Raw genomic sequence first — 20043 nt, 5'->3', positions numbered from 1 at the left:
CAGATTGCCTTTTTCTGAATTTTATACCGATATGCTAGACATATTTCTGTGTCAACAGTTTATCATAGTTTGTTCTTATGTTGCTCTGTTACATAGTTGTCCCGGGTGAGTAGATTGGTTTGCCACCAGCAAACATGTTTAACGCCGCCACATTCTACATGTGCATGACCCAATTAATCAGGAGTCTGTATTTCAGTGGTTGTAGTTTGTTGTTGTTTATCATGTTTGTTTTCATTTATTGCTTAGTACATAAACTAGGCTGTTGATTGTCGTTTTAATTGATTTACATTTGTCAATTTTAATAGCTTACTGTGCAATATGGGTTTTGCTTTTAGCCTATTTATGTTGCCTATTTTATAAAATAAATGCGCACATATAAGTCGTATTGCTATGTATATTGCATTGTGGAGAAATCGTCATACGTAAGTATAACGTGCGTCTCATCCTTTCTGCGTTGAACGAATAAAACATGTTTAAATTAAAGAAAAAACAAACCACATCTTCTTATTTTTATGTTTATGATGAATTAATTGAAAATAGACCGTTCATAAACTACAAGCTTTTACGCAGCAATAAATCACACCTTCATATTATAATCATGCGTTCACATGTATTTCGAATTCGATTTGCATTATCTAATTCAAACTAATTTAATTCTCACTCGAAACGTTTTACGTCCGAACGTAAATTCTAATTCGAATTGCAATGCGCGTCAAATTCGCTTTACTGTCCGAACGACGTTAACTTTTAATTCGTATTAGAAAAAAGCAAAAAGAATTGATAAAATGGTCGAGGTAAAATATAAAGAATGGAGAAAATGGCTCAAAAGTTATATATAGAATAGAAAGGGAAAAAAACGGTTAAAAAAAATAAGAACACAGAAATAAATGACCCCCGTCCAGACCCTCTCAAATAAGTTGCAACTTTCAAGTTTCAGTTTATGAATTACATCTTTAACTTAGGTTAAAAATGCCACTTACAAAGATGACCCCAGACGTCCTTGTCTGTTCTATTTTTGTCTTTTTGGTATCGACGCTCTTCCTGTTGTCTCTCGTATTCTCTACTAAATTTTGTAGGAATGTTGTTGAACATGACCCTTTGTACAAAATTATAAATTATAAATCTTGTACCTTTATGTGCGGTCTTGGTTTTGCCAGGGAAGTACCGATTATCAGGTTATCTGCATGTTGATATCGTAAAATATCAGCTGCGAGACATAATATGAAGCTTTTTGTCGAGTGAGCGTAGCGAACGAGATCAAAAGCCTTCATATTATGTCAAGCAGCTGATATTTTACAATATCAATATGCAGATAATCTGATAATCAATTTATCGGGCTATATTTGCGTGTTTAAGAAGTGTTTTCTTTGTTTCACCAGCACACAAAAGATGACTTGATAAGTTCGGGTCAAAGTTATTAACGTCGGTTCAAACATTATGACGTCGCTGATATGTCCGGGTCAAAGTTATTAAGGCCGGGTCAACGTATTTGACGTCACAAAGACATAATACGGAATAATATTAAGAGCTGAACAGAGTGATATAGACAGTGGGACGACCGATAAACATATATATCGTTTCTATGTGTGCTGGCGTTTGTTTTTGTTTCATTTCGGTGTTCTTGTTGTTCCCTAATTTTTCTCTTAAATACTTGTGTTTTCCTAGGTGCTGGTTTGTGACCCGTATTTGTTTTATCTCAATCGATTCATGACTTTTGAACACCGGTATACTACTATTGCATTTATATATAAATTGAAACTGAACTGGAAGGTTGTTGGAAGAGAATTGCTTCACCCCACAAACGAAGTTCAGCGATATTCAAGAATTTATTTGTCTGTCGATTCGGCGGTCCCTCTCAAAATGCTTAGAAATAATTTGTTCAAATCAATCCCAACATTGTAAAATTACAGATTATGATTTTCTACTAAGCAGCAATGTGAATGTTTTTACTCCATTTGTTTTCCCCCCTCTCGAAATTATATTTCCTGAACATAGAACTTTAATACTTTTCACTATCATATGGACGCTATTCCTTAATTCGACCTTCTTTAGAAGAGCACGAACGTTGTTACATTGCAAGATACTTATAGCAGGATGTTCATATTAGAAGAGCATGCTGGTCGTTTGACAAATCACAGCGTAATCTCCATCTGTACCGATCAGAAGAGTAAAATAACAAAAATACCGAACTGTGAGGAAAATTCCAAACGTGAAGTTCGTAATCAATAAACTCATCATAGATACAAGGACTAAATTTTGTATATACGCCAGACGCGCGTTTCGTCTACTAAAGACTCATCAGTGACGCTCGAATCCAAAAGAGTTAAAAAGGCCAAATAAAGCAAGAAGTTGAAGAGCATTGAGGACCAAAATTCCTAAAAGTTTTGCCAAATACAGCTAAGGTAATCAATGCCTCACTCTGAGGTAGAAAAGCCTTAGTATTTCAAAAATTCTAAATTTTGTAAACAGTTAATTTATAAATAACACAAAAAGTGCTGACTACTGGGCTGGTGATACCCTCGGGGAAATAAATCTCCACCAGATTGCAATATCAATAGCCCAAACGCATCAAACGAATGGATAACAACTGTCATATTCCTGAGTTGATTCAGACATTTTCTTATGTAGAAAATGTTTGATTAAACCTCGTTTTATTGCTAGCTAAACCTCTCACTTGTATAATTGTCGGATTATATTCCATTTTTTATATTGACAACGATGAATGAACAAAACAAACAGACATAATCATAATAGGTAAACATGTCAAAGCTCGGGGTACAGAAATCAACATTGTGTTTTGATCATAATCATTAACATATGTAACAAACAAAGCACAAAAAGGTAAATGAACTAAGTATTCTCTTTAGTATGAACTTTGTGGATGGTGGTCCTCTAGCGTACTCTATCATATGGTCAATATTTATTTATTGAAATGTATGTATTAGACATACTAAATACTAGTAAGAGGTTGGGGTTTATTGTTCTTGAAAGAAACAAATCTGTAGCTTCCCGATATACGGCCTATTTTATTTGGATTCATAGAATGTTTGACACTTTTTTTTATTTGATATTTCAGGTTCATATTGGACAATCCATATATTTTTATTTGATATTTCAGGTTCATATTGGACAATCAATATATTTTTATTTGATATTTCAGGTTCATATTGGACAATCAGTATATTTTTATTTGTTATTTCAGGTTCATATTGGACAATCCATATATTTTTGCCAACAAGAACATAGTTGACATTGGAAGTGGGTGTGGAGCCTCTGCCATTGCATGTAAAATGATAGGTGCTAGCAGTGTTGTTGCTAATGACATAGATAAAGGTAAGTTTTAATCTTTTATGAGTGAATTGTGCAGTGCAGAGATTCTAATAAAATATTGAATCTGCCTGTGTAAGTTAACATTGTTTACTAGTAATTCTTTTTTTAGTGTGTTCGGATTAAATTTCTTTTTTTTAGATACAAGTTTTGTTTTTGTTTTTCATGTAATTATTGGTCTTACCAATCAAAATGCAAAATTGTGTGCAGGTCTAATCATTCTAATAAATAGAGTCGTCACCATTCATAGTTAAAGTACTTGTCATTATAAATGAAATAGTTGTTATATCGAATTATTTCTTTATATTTTTTTAATTGTTATTTTCAGTTGCCATTGGTGCCATTAACTTGAATGCAACAGCCAATCAAACAGAAGTATCGGTATCGTCAGAAAACCTGATTGGTTCTATCGATTTGAACTGGAACATTGTACTGCTAGGGGATATGTTTTATGACCGCCATTTTGTAGACATAGTTAGTAACTGGATTCCGAAATTATCAAACAATAACATATCTGTATATGTAGGGGATCCAGGCAGACTTCCTCTGATCAACCATCCACTCAGTTCAAAATTAGAAATGGTGTTCAAGTGTGAACTACCTGAAGAATGTCTGAAGGGAAATAATGGTATGACCTCTGGCTATGTCTGGAAATATAAACCCTGATGTCTGAAATACCTTATGATCATGTGATGTTGGAGTAGCAATGACAATTTATATCAGATTATCACGAGAATATTTTGTATATATTGCCAGAAACACTATTATACCAAATCGTGATAGGTAACACAAAAAAGATCTATAGATTATCGTTACATAATCGGAAAGGTATCAACTCTACCACCGAAAAGAAATTCAAAAGACAACAATAATTCACCAATCTCGTTAACGTCCTCCTTACCACATTTCGTTCATAGTTAAGCAACGCAATGTCACCACTGTTTATAAGTTTACCCGGAGTTCATCCTTGTTCATGTAATGCAGAGGTTCCATGTGAACTCATTTTAAGCTAGTTTTTTAAATTCGTACATCTTTTATTTTTAAGGAGAATCAGCGGAAAATAAAGTTTTGCTTAACGGGATTAATAAATATAAAAATGTATGACATTTAAAGTAGAATAACATTTTATAGATCAGTTACCTTTTTTATCTTTTTATTGCATATTATTTTCTACTTATCGTATCATGACATATAATATTTATATACATAAATACATACATAAATACAAATAAATTCTCACATTCTAGTACATGTATGATTCAACTTATTTTTCACCTAGCCTTTTTTAAGATTCGGGTTATGAGCATAGCATAACCACCACTTTATATCCATTCGTCTCGACTAGATCAACTCCGTAGGAGAGTAGCGTTCATTTAGAGTTACCGATTATCATTGCACATTTACTAGGAAACCTCTAGACTATCGCAAAGACTTCTTTTATTCGTATCGTACTTATTTCTTGTTTGCAATTAAAGGGGCACTAACTACGAGATATATGAAAAATCTAAAGTTTGATTTTTTTCTGTTCAATCAATAATGAAAGTGAAATAGTGAAATAACAATTCGCTTTTTGCAGCCAAAAAGGTTCAATTTTGTCAAATTACGCTAAGAAACATTGATAATTAGTAATTCACTTGCAAGGGAATGAATCGACCTCTTTAAATCTGTATTTATGTGAACTTCAAGTTAACCTCTAGCTACACATTGACAACGCATGCATTATACAGGTACTGGTTATTTAAAGAAAAAGAATGTCAACAATGAAAGTGAAACTACGGTAAATCATTTGATTACTAATTCGGTGCACTTAAAATCATTCTTATACGGTTAAAAACAATGAGAAACATCTATTTTAATCTATAAAATAAAACTAAACGGCCTATAAAAATCCAATCGCACGTGTTGGTTTAATCTATTCATATCTTTATTTATGTTTACATCGCTTATATGGTTATGTGCGGTCAAATTAATATAGTTAATTAGATGGCGTCTGGACTAAAATACACACGAAAGGAACCTATATATCATCTACCACATGCTCTGTAAACTGTTTATTTTAGACTTTTGATAGTTTGGATAAATGTTTTACATTGTTATAAATCAAATATGAGAATTTGAGTCAAATCGGTGACCATGTATTTGACAGCTAGTGCCCCTTTGATAGCCATTAAATACAATAATATGACATAATGTGATGCATTAGCAAATTTTTATCGATAACCTGAATCGCTAATAAACTTTTAATTAAAGTAAACTTTTGATTAATGATAACAAATAAATTTTAATAATGGACAATAACGATGGACAAAGGCAACAGTAGTATACCGCTGTTCAAAAGTCATAAATCCATGGACAAAAAACAAAATCGGAGTAACAAACTAAAACAGAGGGAAACGCATTAAATATAAGAGAACAACGACACAACACTTAAATGTAACACACACAGAAACGGACTAAGCATCAGACAAAATCCCACGAGAATAACAAATATGACATCAAAACCAAATACATGAATTTGGGATAGACATGTACCGTGCCACGTCTTATCGCAATGGCCTATTCCAATAAGCATAAATAAACGCAACAGTAGTATACCGCTGTTCAAAATTCAAAAATCGATTGAAAAAACAAAAAAACAAATCCGGGTTATAAACTAAAACTGAGGGAAACAAAATCAAATATAGGTGTCAGACCACCAATTACTCCCTCCAATTTAGAACGTATGTAAAAGTATCCCTACTCTGACACAAAATAGTGTTTTTGATGTCCTTGTTTACTTAAACTTACCAACACATTTGCAGAAATAAAACTTTTGGTGAAAGAGAAATACATCTAGACCATTTTGAGCCAATATTTACTTGTCTAGGAGTTAAACAAAAAAATGAGGATTAATGCGCTCCTTAGTATACTCATTTAAGATTTCCAGAAAACCAGGGATTATTTTTGGAGTACCTCTGATCGAATGTCAGTTATTTTGTTAGAAGGCTTTAATGATATGGTGAAAATTGGCATATAGAAAGCTGATACATGTACAATTCAGGATATACCTGGTTTCTATGAAGTTAAACTTGAGGTAAAATATTTAGAAAGCTGTGAAAATTGCAAAATTTGGTTGAACAGATAAGGATTTTTAATTGGTGGTCATACACCTTTAAAGAGGAAAAGTACGACACGACAGAAACACAACACTAAAATGTAACCGATACAATGACTGTAATGCCTCTGAAAAAGACAATGACAACTCAAATTTGCTTAAATAAAATAGCAGCTGGCTTTTTAATCGATTTATGATGTAAGAGATATAACATCGGTGACGAAAATGGTTTCAATTAATACATAAAAACAAATTATTAACAACAGTGAACACCAAGATAAACTCAGAAAGGGCAAAGTTCATAGCTCTTGCCGAAACTAAAACGCTATGCACAATGCTAACCAACGACACGAAAGTAAATCAACTGTCATATTTCTGACTTGGTACAAACATTTTTCCGAAGACAATGATGGTTTAAAGCTGGGTGTATTTCTAGTTTAACTTAACTTCATTGGTAAACAACGTATCAATGATTAAGGCCCAGCAGTCAAAACTCAGTTTACATTTATCACAGACATACAACACAATTGACTCAAACACTTAATGTATTCTCTACTCATTAATTGCGACCGAGTGGGGTATTGTAAAGAAATGGCAAACGATACAAGTCATGAATATGACTACGATGACACTAAAGTGAAGCAAAAAATAAGATATTAAAACATAGATGACGCATATATTATAATGATCTACAATGGGCAAACGATTGCAAAATAATGATAAGTCAGATCGTGTTATTTTAACAAGACTTTAACCCAAGGCTACTATATGCTCAAACAGTAAAAAAAAACGTTTTCAGATAGCTAAAGAATTTGAGGAATATAGGAACTGACAAAATCACAATTTCAGTTCAAGAGGGAAAAGAAGTAAAATTGTTTTGTTTTTCTATATATTTGAAATACTAGTAATATCCATTTACAAAAAGAAACTTGGTTTGAGATTGGAAAAAGTAAGTCTTGTATTGTTTTCTGACTAAATTCAGTATTAATCTAGCTGTTCATGAAACATACTTGTATTAGAAGAGAGGAAAAACTAAAACTATAAGACGCAGAAATATACAGTCGAGTGAAGAATTTGTTTCATCCGTTGTAGAAAAATGTGTTCAGAAATCTTCAACATAGAAAGGAAACAAAACTTTGTGAAAAAATAGAAAATTTCGAGAGAGTTGGTAAAAATTTGAATAAAAAAATGCAATCAACATTGAGCAGTAGAGGGAATGCATACAGGGTCGGTACACCAATCAGATTGATTCGTTTTTACTAAATATGTTGGTAGCTGTATTGAAAATGAGTTACATACATAATGCTTTTCTATTGTATATAACCTCTCTTGTTTTCTGTTCAGTTGACGACCGATTGTCAATGACAGCTTTAAAATTCTATAATAAATATTTACTGCATTTTTTGAATACGTAAACAATTACCGATAATGTTATCTTTGATAAGGTTTTTTAAAAATTAGATAAAACTTACAAATTCTTTGGGGCAGACATCTTTCAACATTATTATCAAAACAATTCTGTGAGGATACAAAGCATTGAAAGGCTTTATTGAAGATTTAACACAAGGAAATTAAAATACAAATTATCCTCTTCTTTGTTGATAAACATGGTAAAGATTATTAAGATAACAAGCTTCCAATTGAAACAGGTGGTTACTTTATCTTGAAACGATTTGTCAGTGAAGTAAATACAATATTATGTAATAGACATTCCACAAAAACTCATTTGTTGACAATCAAAAGAAGAGGCTCTAAGAAGGCCCGGCTCATAACGCTGCATGACGAAATTATATACATAATCTTTGGAATACTTGGACAACTTATTTTGAATGAAATCAGATATTTCTTGATATCACCAAGCGTATTTGGGGCTCCATTAATCATGTTAATGACACTTGGATAATCTAAATCATACTAATGAATATATAAGTCACTTTAAAAACAACATAATTTTCAAATGGTAAAGAATACCAAGAGGCATTTCAACATGAAAAAATATCATGACAACCTAACGGATATACCATTAACATAACTATTATGAAAATCTGGTTAGAATTTCACCATTCTTCGATTTCACTATGCTTATAATCGACGATAAATCAGACCAAGCTAGATCTGGATTGTTGATAAAGTCGAGATTTGGATTTAAAAACTTTTTTTTAAAACATTTTTTCTCTAATGGCGTAGGAAATTAGAAATATCTTCACGCAATTGAGATATAGGATGTAAATTTCTTAACAGTGATTTATTCAAAGTAAATATTATAAAAGTTAGTTGGGCCAACACAAGACGATGCATGCAATTTCTAATTACAGAAGATACAGAAACATAACCTTTTGAAATTTAGAAACAATCCAACTTATTAGTAATTCTTTGTGTAGCATTTACTTAAGTTATCAAATGTTCATCTATGACTTTAACTGCCAATAAACTCTAACTAAAGGTTATGACAAATGAAAAACGCATAGATATTTAAGATATACAGTACGTGCAGTTATTTTATAAAGCACAAATCAATTTAAGGTAAAATCACAAAAAAACTGAACTCCGATAAAAATTCAAAACGGATAGACCCTAATCAAATGGCAAAATCAAAAGCTCAAACACATCAAACGAATGACTCAAATGTCTCCAAATGATGAACTGGCAATCAATGTTTGCCAAATAATATCGACTTGCTTTTTAAAGATACGTATGGCTTAAAAGTAAGTAGATCTAGTTGGTACTTGCATTTATTTTGTTTTTGAAAAATTAAAACGTCGCCAAACAACATTGTCCTTCATCACTTTACCATGTAATGAGAGGCTTCAGTGCTCACACATATTTTCAAATTTGCAAAATTCTTAATGTGCCTGTCCAAAGTCAAATCCTGTAATTCAGCGACTTTTGTAGGTTCATGTCATTTTTGTTTTTCAGTTATTATGTTATTATAAATCAGTTCGCAAGATTTATCAATTGTACGGTGTAGATTTTCTCATTGACGAAGACCGTACGGTGGCCTCTAATTGATTATATAAAAGTCATTTGAACTCTGGTAGATATGTAGATATAGAAAGATGTGGTATGAGTGCCAATGAGACAACTCTCAATCTTATTGACAATCATAGCATGTCTCCTTTAAGTTCTACATTGATAGCGGAGTAAGAAAACTTGTCACATAATGAACATTTTTTACTCTACACCAAAGGATTTGATCGCATGATGTAAACATTTAACTCGTCATCTCAGAATGTGATCACGTGAGGTTGACATTTGACTCATTACCTCTGATGTAAACATTTTAATCATCACTCCAGGATGGGATCACATCATTTTGACATTTTACTCATCACATTAGGATGTGATCACATGTTGTTGACATTTTCCTCATCACCTCATGATGTTATCACACGAGCAAGAAGATGTCTTTTTTTATTTTTTAGATATACTAGAAGATGCCCGCAAAAATGCAGTACAATTGGAAGAATATAAATAAACACAAACCAAAGAGTGTTGATTCTTTTTTTTTTCTTTCTTTTTTTAATAAGGTACAGTTGTGATTTGGACACGGTTAATGCCTTTAATTCTATTTCTGTAAAGGGCTGAAAATGAGAAACATAATGCAAGACACCATTCATCTCGGCTGGACAGAAATGTAAAAAAAAACATATCAGAAAAGTGTGGCAAAGTGCAATTTCAGTAGCTTTTTTTAAATCCCTTTTAACTCAATAACCGCATGAGCTACGCACAATCCGTTCACATTGCTGAAAGCATTCAAATCGATTACACAATGAAAAAAATCGTATCTAAATCGGATGAAAAATAAAATCTAAAACACTTTACTAGTATCAGGAATCAACCCCTCTTGTATCTCAGTAACCGTTGACGCTTCTCCAAATCTGTTGACATCGTCAAGTTGCAGAATATTATAAGCAATAAAAATACTCCATTAAAATACGTTATAAATAAGCAATCTGTACATGTGTAAATATGTGAACAACACGAACTGTCCCGATGACTGAGCATATAACACACTGATCAATAATGATCACAGAATTTGGATATTCCAAAAAAAAATTAGCGTTTTATGAGGAGAAAAATATAGTTTTATAGACAAATATAGGCAGTACAAAACATTACAGGTACACTTCAAAATCAAATATATCTGACTTTGTACAGTTTCAGAGGAGTTGCGGGTCAATGAAATCGGTCTCGTACTTTGCGGCTTTAATAGGTTAGATAAACATGTCTAAGCGAGTTTTTAAATACATTCATTATAAAAATTCCTGTATCCTAACCCTAAAATATAGCTATTATTTTGTAGCATTAATGAGTATGCATGCTCATTTAACGTAATATTATTATCAAATTGTGTTTAGTAGAAGACTCCATAAGTTGGCAAAAGTTAAATATCTCGTCATATTTTTGACTATTGATCAATTACAATAGCCATAACCCTAAATCATACTTCTTTATTATACATCGTTATAGCTTTATTCAGCCCGTGCAACTGAGACCCTCACAGGTAGTCAATGTAGTCAAAAACCACGCTCATCGTAGTTTTATACATGTAGAAGATGAAAGAAAAGAAATATTTCTCATATGGCTTTTAGTCTCTTTTCAGAATAAAGTATGTGGCTCCTAAGGGTAATAACCTCTGTGGTGAATGTTCTTGACAATATTGTAAATTTGCTAATGATGTTTACGTTCACCATTAATAACAAATGTCAAATGATGGTAATGCTTATCATTTAATCATATGTAGATTAAAGGCATCATTACTTAGCTGATATTCAAATATCATAAAATTCATACTTTACAATTAGTAAGTAACATTGTAAACATATATTTGCTCGTGTATGCATGTTCCAATATATTATGGGCTAAGCGAGAAGAAGTTGAACTGGACACTTTGTCAGAATGGGTTAAAACTATCAGGTCTCTGATAAAACGTCGCATTCACAAGTTGAAAAACTGTGTGAACGATCGACCAAAGTCCGTTTTCAGAGACAAAGAGGTCATGAAATGTCTATCAACTCTTCATGATAAGTATGTTGTTGTTCCTGCGGACAAAGCTTCAAATAATATTGTCTTTGTATGTAAATCGTATTACTACGAATGTCTTGTAAAAGAATTGGGTATAACGGAGCACTCAGGTAATCCCACATACAAAGACATATCATTTGACAAGGATGAGATTTTAGCAAATCATAAGTCCTTCATGGCTTCAATAAACATAACATTGAACACCAAATCGGAGGACTTACCTTGTTTGTATTGGATACCAAAGCTTCATAAAATTCCGTACAAACAACGGTATATTGCTGGCTCATCTTCATGTTCCACTAAAGAATTGTCTATTATATTGACTAAAATTCTGTCCGCAGTGAAAGAGGGTCTTCAGAAATACTGTGAAACTGTTTACTCGCGTAGTGGTATTAACCATATGTGGATTCTTAAAAATTCTAAAGAACTTCTAGACAATTTCAAATCTCGGTCTCTTTCTGAAATAAGTTCCATCAAAACTTTTGATTTTTCAACCCTGTATACCACCATTCCCCATGTAAAATTGAAAAATCGCCTAAAAGAAATTATCCACAATGCCTTTCAACATAAAAATGGTAGCATACGCTATAGATTTATTACTTTGGGATTTCATAAAGCATATTTCGTTAATAGTGACAAACAAAAAGGTAAATCATGCTACACAGAAGAACAAGTAGTCAGTATGCTGGAGTTTCTTATCGACAACATATTTGTTGAGTTTGGAGGTAGACTTTTCCAACAAGTTGTCGGCATTCCTATGGGAACAAACTGTGCGCCTCTTCTTGCCGACCTCTTCTTATTTTCATATGAATCGGAGTTCCTCCAGACACTTGTCAAAAACAAGAGGATCAAAGAAGCCAGATTATTTAATTTCACTTTCAGATATATTGATGATGTTCTTTCCTTAAACAATCCGAACTTTTCTGATTGGGTTCCATTAATATATCCCCCAGAACTCGAGATTAAAGAAACAACAGACACGGCTTCCTCCGCCTCATTTTTAGACTTATATCTCGAATTTGACTTACACAGTCATCTCAGTACCAGAATCTATGACAAACGAGACGATTTTAATTTCGAAATTATAAATTTCCCCCACCTTAGTAGCAATATACCAACTTCACCTGCATATGGGATATATATTTCCCAACTTATTCGATATTCAAGAGCTTGCAGCTCCTACTCAGACTTTGTAAAACGTCATCAGTGTCTGAGTAGAAAGTTGATGAACCAGGGGTATGTCAAAGAACGTCTCGTCCTTTTTCTAAAAAAGTTCATCGGAAGGTACCAAGACCTTGTTGATAAATATTCCGTATCAACTTCTCAAATAATACACGATGGTCTTGATGTATAGATTCTGCGTACTGATGTTGTGTATCATCTTAACAACATGTTTTATTGTTCTTTTATTTGTTTTTGTTCTATTATTAAGATTACTTTTACTGTTGAATGGTTTTATGTGATATCCGTTTGACGTGGCTCGGTACTTATACATCTCGTCAATGTGTTTGTATTGGCTTTCATTTTTTGGTGATTTGTTTTGTATATGTGACTCTTTGTATTTCTTTTGTGCTTATAACGTGACTCTGTACTTTAAAAGATCCCGTCAGTATGATATTTGTCTATAATATGTCATTATGAAATATTTCTATTATGAATTACTATATACGTTGAACCACAAACGTCAAAATCAATCAATGGCGTAGTGGAATTGACAATTTTTGGATTCTCATAAATTCTATGTATAACTTTTGAACTAGTTTGAATCTCGGTCTATTTCTGTAATTTATTCTTACATACTTTTGATTTTTTAACTCTGTATGCGTACATTGCCTATGAAAAAAAATTTAAAATTGTTTGTATGCACATTGAACAACAAATTTATGTGACGTATATAATTTTTCTTACGTCAGACAATCAAATCAATCCATGTGTTCTTAGACAGTATATGTTATTGTGTCCTGTTAAATTGTTCCCTTTAAAAAGTTTTGGATTCTCATATATTCTATGTATAATTTTTGGACTAGTTTGAATCTCGGTCTATTTCTGTAATTTATTCTTACATACTTTTGATTTTTTAACCCTGTATGCGTACATTGCCTATGTAAATTTCAAAATTGTTTGTATGCACATTGAACGACAAATTTATGTGACGTATATAATTTTTCTGACGTCGGACACTCGAGTAGATCCATGTGTTCGTGGATAGGTTTTTGTGTCCTGTTAAATTGTTCCCATTTAAAAGTTTTGGATTCTCATAAATTCTATGTATAACTTTTGGACTAGTTTGATTTCTGTAATTTATTCTTACATACTTTTGATTTTTAAACCCTGTCTGCGCTCATTGCCTATGTAAAATTTAAAATTGTTTATAATCCAGGTACTTTTGATAACTATTGTATGCACATTGAACGACAAATTTATGTGACGTATATAATTTTTCTGACGTCAGACACTCAAATCAATCCATGTGTTCGTAGATAGTAGATGTAGTTGTGTCCTGTTAAATTGTTATACGATGATGACTGATGTTCCCATATTTTGACTATTTTATTGATTGTGACTGTTTATTTAACGCATCATGTAAATGTAACGGAATTTGATGAGACTGCTATTAAAGTGAGAGGGTTAGCGCTATAGAACCAGGTTTAATCCACCATTTTCTACATTTGAAAATGCCTGTACCAAGTCAGGAATATGACAGTTCTTGTCCATTCGTTTTTGATGCGTTTTGTTTTTTGATTTTGCCATGTGATTATGGACTTTCCAAATTGATTTTCCTCTGAGTTCAGTATTTTTGTGATTTTACTTTTTACTTGTTTATTATTTTACAGTTGTTGATTATACCGTGTGTATGTAATATGGAGAGAGCTTTTATAGGCTGTCACTCCCTTTCATATCTTACTGAATAAAATATGTTTGAAATAAAAAAATAAAATAAATAAAAAGCATTTAGAAGATACAAATCAAGGTCAAAACAGAAACAGAGGAAATAGCTAGAACTCTAAATGTAGATAGACTAGCTATAAGTTACTATGCATGCATGAATCTGCCATTTGAATAACAATCAGGCATAATATAAAAAAGAAGATGTGGTATGATTGCCAATGAGACAACTATCCACAAAAGACCAAAATGACACACACATTAACAACTATAGGTCATCGTACGGCCTTCAACAATGAGCAAAGCCCATACCGCATAGTCAGCTATAATAGGTCCCGATATTTTAGTAAGTGATCATAATGTCCTTTTCGAGAATCAATCGGCAGTCCTCGGGTGAATCCGCTATTCTCCGTCTATGACAGAAGGTACGGATTCAGCCGAGTTGTGACGAATGATCCGGAATATAACACAGTCAGTCAATTAACAAAGCAGACGACTTTTCAGGTACACAAAGACCATATGTAAAAGAGGGGCGATAGATACCAGAGGAACAGTCAAACTCATAGGTTGAAAATAAACTGACAACGCCATGACTAAACGTGAAAAGACAAACAGACAAATGATAGTATATAAAACACAACTTAGAAAACTAAGCAACTTTTTCACGAGAAAATCTTTTATTAATATAGAGACAGTGTTGAAATATATCTGTGTCAATATTGAGGAAGTACCAACATATAAAGCAGACTTTCTACTTTCAGTAATAATGTCAACTCAAGTTCACCAAGATATATGAATGCAACCTTTATTGAATTTGTAGTATACCGTGACAGAACATCGTTTATCAAAAGAAAGTGATATAAATAAAGGCAACAGTAGTTTACCACTGTTCGAAAGTCATACATCGATTGAGAAAAAAAATCCGGGTAACACAATGCAACACACTCTAAAACGATCTATCATATACAATATGCTCTAAAGATTTGTTAACCACTTAAGATGTATAACCTTCTTGACATTGACATATAAGCGGAGGTTTGGCTATCCACAATACCAGGTTCAACCCACACACTTTTTTTCATTAGATGTCTAGTACCAAGTCAGACCTATGGCAGTTGTTATAAAATAGTTTGTTATTATGTATGTTGGTTTTTGTTTTTGTAGCAGTTCAGTATTTCTTTTTTCCCTCTTATAGTTGATAGGTTTACCCCAGTTTTGGTTTGTTATCCGGATTTGTTTTCCCTCAATCCATTTATGACTATTAAACATCGGTGCAATACTGTTGCCTTTAATTGACATACTTATTTTAGTAAGTGATCCTTTTACAATATGTCCATTTAGCAAGAGATGATTATACCCAGTAGATTTGAGTCCTGTTATTCATAGTAAGTGCTAATTTTACAAAATTCCAATCTAGAAAGAGATTATTGTACCCAGTAGATTTGAGTCCTTTTATTCATAGATATTAATTAACAATCATTAGTTATTATCAGTTATTCTGAATTTTAAAACCACTTTCAATCATTTCCATAGTAATTTTCATTGTTATAGAGATGGATACCACGGAAAATGTTCTTCTCAATGTATCTGGAAAGTTATACCAAATACACAAGAATGTACAATGTAAATTGCCAAAATCTCAGAAATCACAGTTAATTTCATATAACGGAACCGATCAAGTGGAACATGTCTACTACAAAAACAGAGAATTGTTCGAAAGAGTTATTAATTATTTCGGAGGTTCCAGTCTGCATATACCAAACACAATGTGCCCTGTAGAATTTGAAGAAGAACTTGAGTTTTGGCAGATCGAACCTAAAGCATTAAGTCCATGTTGTTATATTAAATACAAACAGCGAGACAATGCAAGAGCGATGATAATGAAATTTCTTACACACAGAAGAAAGAAATTTGACAAAGATCAAAGCAGACTACATCTGAATAAACCCTATTTACACAAATTGCGGAATGCTGTTTGGGACATTATTGAATTCAATACTATAAGTACGTTAAGCAAAGTGAGTATACAAATTAAATCGCTAAAGTTAATTGTGTCCTCACATATTTTATTATACATGAATATCATCAAAATCATGCACAGCTATTATGTTGATATTGCTAATAACTTTTTTTGTTCTTTATTGATTGTGCATAAAATTTATAGATTTCAAGATGGTTTCTTTTCGCATTAAAAACACATACCGTTATCTATAAACCTGGTATCTTTTTTTTTGTCTTTTTACCAAAATGATTCTTATCTCAATAAAACAGAGATGAGTTAATTTTATGAATGCAGTCTTGATGATGATTTTAAGTTGCTCACATTAAAATAACAAAAATATCGAACTCCGAGGAAAATTCAAAAAAAGGAAGCCATTGATCAATTGTAGCTTCGTGTAACACTAACTGATACAAATACTGTGCATACGACAGTGTATCGAAATTAGCATATATCTTATAGTAATCCTTATCTGCAATACGTCAGTGCTTTGATTCGTGTAGTTAAGGTTTAGTCTATCCAGATGTTTATACGTTAATGTTACATACTAGTAGTAGACTAAAACTTAATGTGAGAAATGCGCTAGTATTGCATTCAAGTCTATTGAGTATCATGCTATTTTATATAAAGATGCACTAAAGTAAAACATTGCACCAGTATCTGGTTTATAATTTAATTTTTATATCTTTGATGAGTTTTATTTTTAGACAGTTTCTCAATATAGCTCATTTCATCTTAAAGTTTATAACATTTTTATGCAACCTTTCAGGTGTATTTTATCGTGTCAACATTCTTCATTTTGTCTGCCGTTTTCGGGATAGCTTTAAGCACCTTGCCAGTTTTCAGAGAAAAATCGAGGAATATTTTTGGAAAGAATAAACTAGTTTGTTTATATAGATTAGACCGTTGGTTTTCCCGTTTGAATGGTTTTACACTAGTAATTTTGGGGCCCTTTATAGCTTGTTGTTCGGTGTGAGCCAAGGCTCCGTGTTGAAGGCCGTACTTTAACCTATAATGGTTTAATTTTTAAATTGTTATTTGGATGGAGAGTTGTCTCATTGGCACTCACACCACATCTTCCTATATCTAATTCATCAGTCAGCTAATTTAACAACACAAACAAATAATAGTTTACTTTGGGTTATAGATGAAATAACAACTCAAACCCATACGAAAATGCTTCCATTATTTCTGTTATCAGATAATAAGGAACAACCTCAAATATTAGATGATTCAACAACTCAAACAAATAAGGGAGGGCTTCCGACATCAGAAGATTCAACCACCCAAACACATGAGAAAATACTTCCAATACTTGATGATTCAAACAGTGATTCACATAAGGAATCGTTCGATTCAACCACTCAATTAGATAAGGAAAAAATTCCGATATCAGACGATTTAAATACTAAAACACATACGGAAAGACTTCCAAAATCAGATAATTCAACCACTCTAGCAAATACGGGAAGACTTATGATACCAAATGATTCAACCACTCAAACACATAAAAGAGGACTTCTGATACTAGATGATTCAATAACTGAAAGACACAAGGGAGGACTTCCGGTATCAGACGAGTCAACCACTCAAACACATAAGAAAATAATTCCGATATCAAGCGAGTCCACCATTCAAACACATAATGAAGGACTTCCGGTATTAGACGAGTCAAACACTCCAACTCATAATGAAGGACTTCCGGTATTAGACGAGTCAACCACTCCAACACATAACGAAGGACTTTCGGTATTAGACGAGTCAACCACTCAAACTCACGAGGAAAGACTTCCGATATCAGACGAGCTTACAACTCAACCACATAAGAGAGGATTTTTGATACCAGATGGTTCAACCACTCAAAAGCAAACTGACAGATTGCAGATGCCAGATGATTCAACAACTCAAACATACATTACAGGCGATTTTATTCCAAACAGAACGTTCGAATTCACACGTGACATAGTACATCCATCATTTTTACCAGGACAGATTTCCAGCAAATTTAAAAGCTTTTACTCAAACACGGAAGAAAACGTCATTTCCGCTTTGTACTATATGACTAACTCTTTCTTTATGCTTGACGTTTTGTGTCGCGTTGTCTGCTCTCCAAATTTAAAAGCAATCATTACAGATATCTTGATTATGTTTGACATTTTCATAACATTATGCGCAATAGTATGGTATACTTTACAGGTATACGACTACCATTTGGATTATTTGTTGTACGTTCAAATATTTCGTGTACTTGGACTATTTAGGATTTTACAGCATTCACGCTTTTAGAGTATTGGGATATACATTGAATTTCAGTAAGAGAGATTTACTTGCGCTTATGATGTATGTGTGTGTGGTGATTATCATTATGTCTAACTTCTTGTATTTTGTGGAAAATACAAATGATTTTACAAGCATCCCAGAAACATGGTGGTATACAGTGGTTACCATGACAACCCTTGGTTATGGGGATATGGTTCCGGCGACTGTTGTTGGGAAAATAATTGGCGCGCTTTCTGTAATTATAGGATTTTTACTCTTCTCATTGATAATACCTATTATGGCTTCAAGGTTTATGACACTTTACGACATGACAGATATTGATGACTTCAACCTTGATGAAAAGGAGGCAAAAGAAGAATGTGTTCAACCCAATAGCGTATAAAAGTCTGACAACTCTAAAGCGTGTTAACAATATCAAGAAATGAAATATTCTGCAGTTTTGCTATGAATTGTATGAAAATCACCTTAAAAGTTTGAATCACATGGCAAGATTATATTACATGAAATATATAAAGATAATCATATGTCAACGTTAAAGCTTTTTCAAACTCATATTTTCTAGAAACTATTAGGACAGTCAACATTTTATAATAGAAATTAAGCCATGTTAAAGTTAATGGGCACGTCGATACTTAGAGTAGCTTAGTTCCTATTTAACACCAACAGGGTAATGGACTACGTTAATGCACAAGTGAGACCTATAGTGGTCACGCCTCCAAACAACATTAATGTGTAAATACCTCTGAGACCTAGGATTCAGTATTTAAATGTATTCTGTTATAAAACGTCTTTCCTACTACAAAATCACAAGGGTTTAAAAAATAGTAGTTTCGGACATCAAATTCAAATTGTGTAGTTCAAGATATATAGCAAGAGTTTATGGCATTTTTTCCCTTCGGACATTCTTCAGGTAATTCATAATTAAATAAAGTTTCAAAATTTGAACAAACTGAATGGTTGTCCAGAGAAAGTCTGCCTTGATCACATAGAAACACAGATATTTAATGGTTTGATAATTTTGGAATCCAGTCATTCCGACTATATGCATACAAAGCGGCGGACACAAACATATTGCCTAGCAGTACTATGTTAAAGTGCCAGTCGATATAACCAATCAGGTTTTATGACGATAACGATACTTCTATTTGATTGGCGATTGCGTGCAAGTTATCGGCACCAATGGCAATTAATAAAACCAGTTTTAAACATAAACAGAAAAAGTTAAAATCACAAAAATACTGAACTACTAGAAAAAAATCCATAAATTGCTTCGCTGAGCATAGCTGGAAAAGACCGCAGATGTCAAACCCGGATTATTGGTGGTAAATTATCGCTCACAAACATCTTGGACATCGCCAATTCTTTATGTGCATGTCCAAGCCAATGACCCTATAAACTGGCTGTCGTTGTTTCGATCTGTTTTTCTAAGATA

General features: G+C 32.7%; 2 protein-coding genes across 6 annotated transcripts in view; one reads left to right on the top strand and one right to left on the bottom strand.

The window, feature by feature from the left end:
• Window positions 1-4578, top strand: part of LOC134728227 (electron transfer flavoprotein beta subunit lysine methyltransferase-like) — a 50399-nt gene extending 45821 nt beyond the window's left edge. For all 5 annotated transcript variants that reach the window (XM_063592761.1, XM_063592763.1, XM_063592760.1 and 2 more), the window contains exons 3-4: window positions 3203-3333; window positions 3656-4578. In XM_063592761.1, the coding sequence (XP_063448831.1) occupies window positions 3203-3333; window positions 3656-3993 (469 nt within the window). In that variant the 3' untranslated portion in view covers window positions 3994-4578. The remainder of the gene's footprint in view (window positions 1-3202; window positions 3334-3655) is intronic.
• LOC134728229 (switch-associated protein 70-like) overlaps window positions 1-7993 on the bottom strand; it is a 35931-nt gene extending 27938 nt beyond the window's left edge. The window contains exon 1 of the mRNA XM_063592765.1: window positions 7894-7993. Coding sequence (XP_063448835.1) covers window positions 7894-7913 — 20 coding nt within the window. The 5' untranslated portion in view covers window positions 7914-7993. The remainder of the gene's footprint in view (window positions 1-7893) is intronic.
• Between the last annotated feature and the right edge of the window lie 12050 nt (window positions 7994-20043).

The sequence above is a fragment of the Mytilus trossulus genome, chromosome 8 (assembly GCF_036588685.1).
Source record: "Mytilus trossulus isolate FHL-02 chromosome 8, PNRI_Mtr1.1.1.hap1, whole genome shotgun sequence".
NCBI classification, from domain to species: domain Eukaryota; kingdom Metazoa; phylum Mollusca; class Bivalvia; order Mytilida; family Mytilidae; genus Mytilus; species Mytilus trossulus.
Note: the sequence above shows the minus strand (reverse complement) of the source record. Positions and strands in the feature narration are given on the sequence as shown.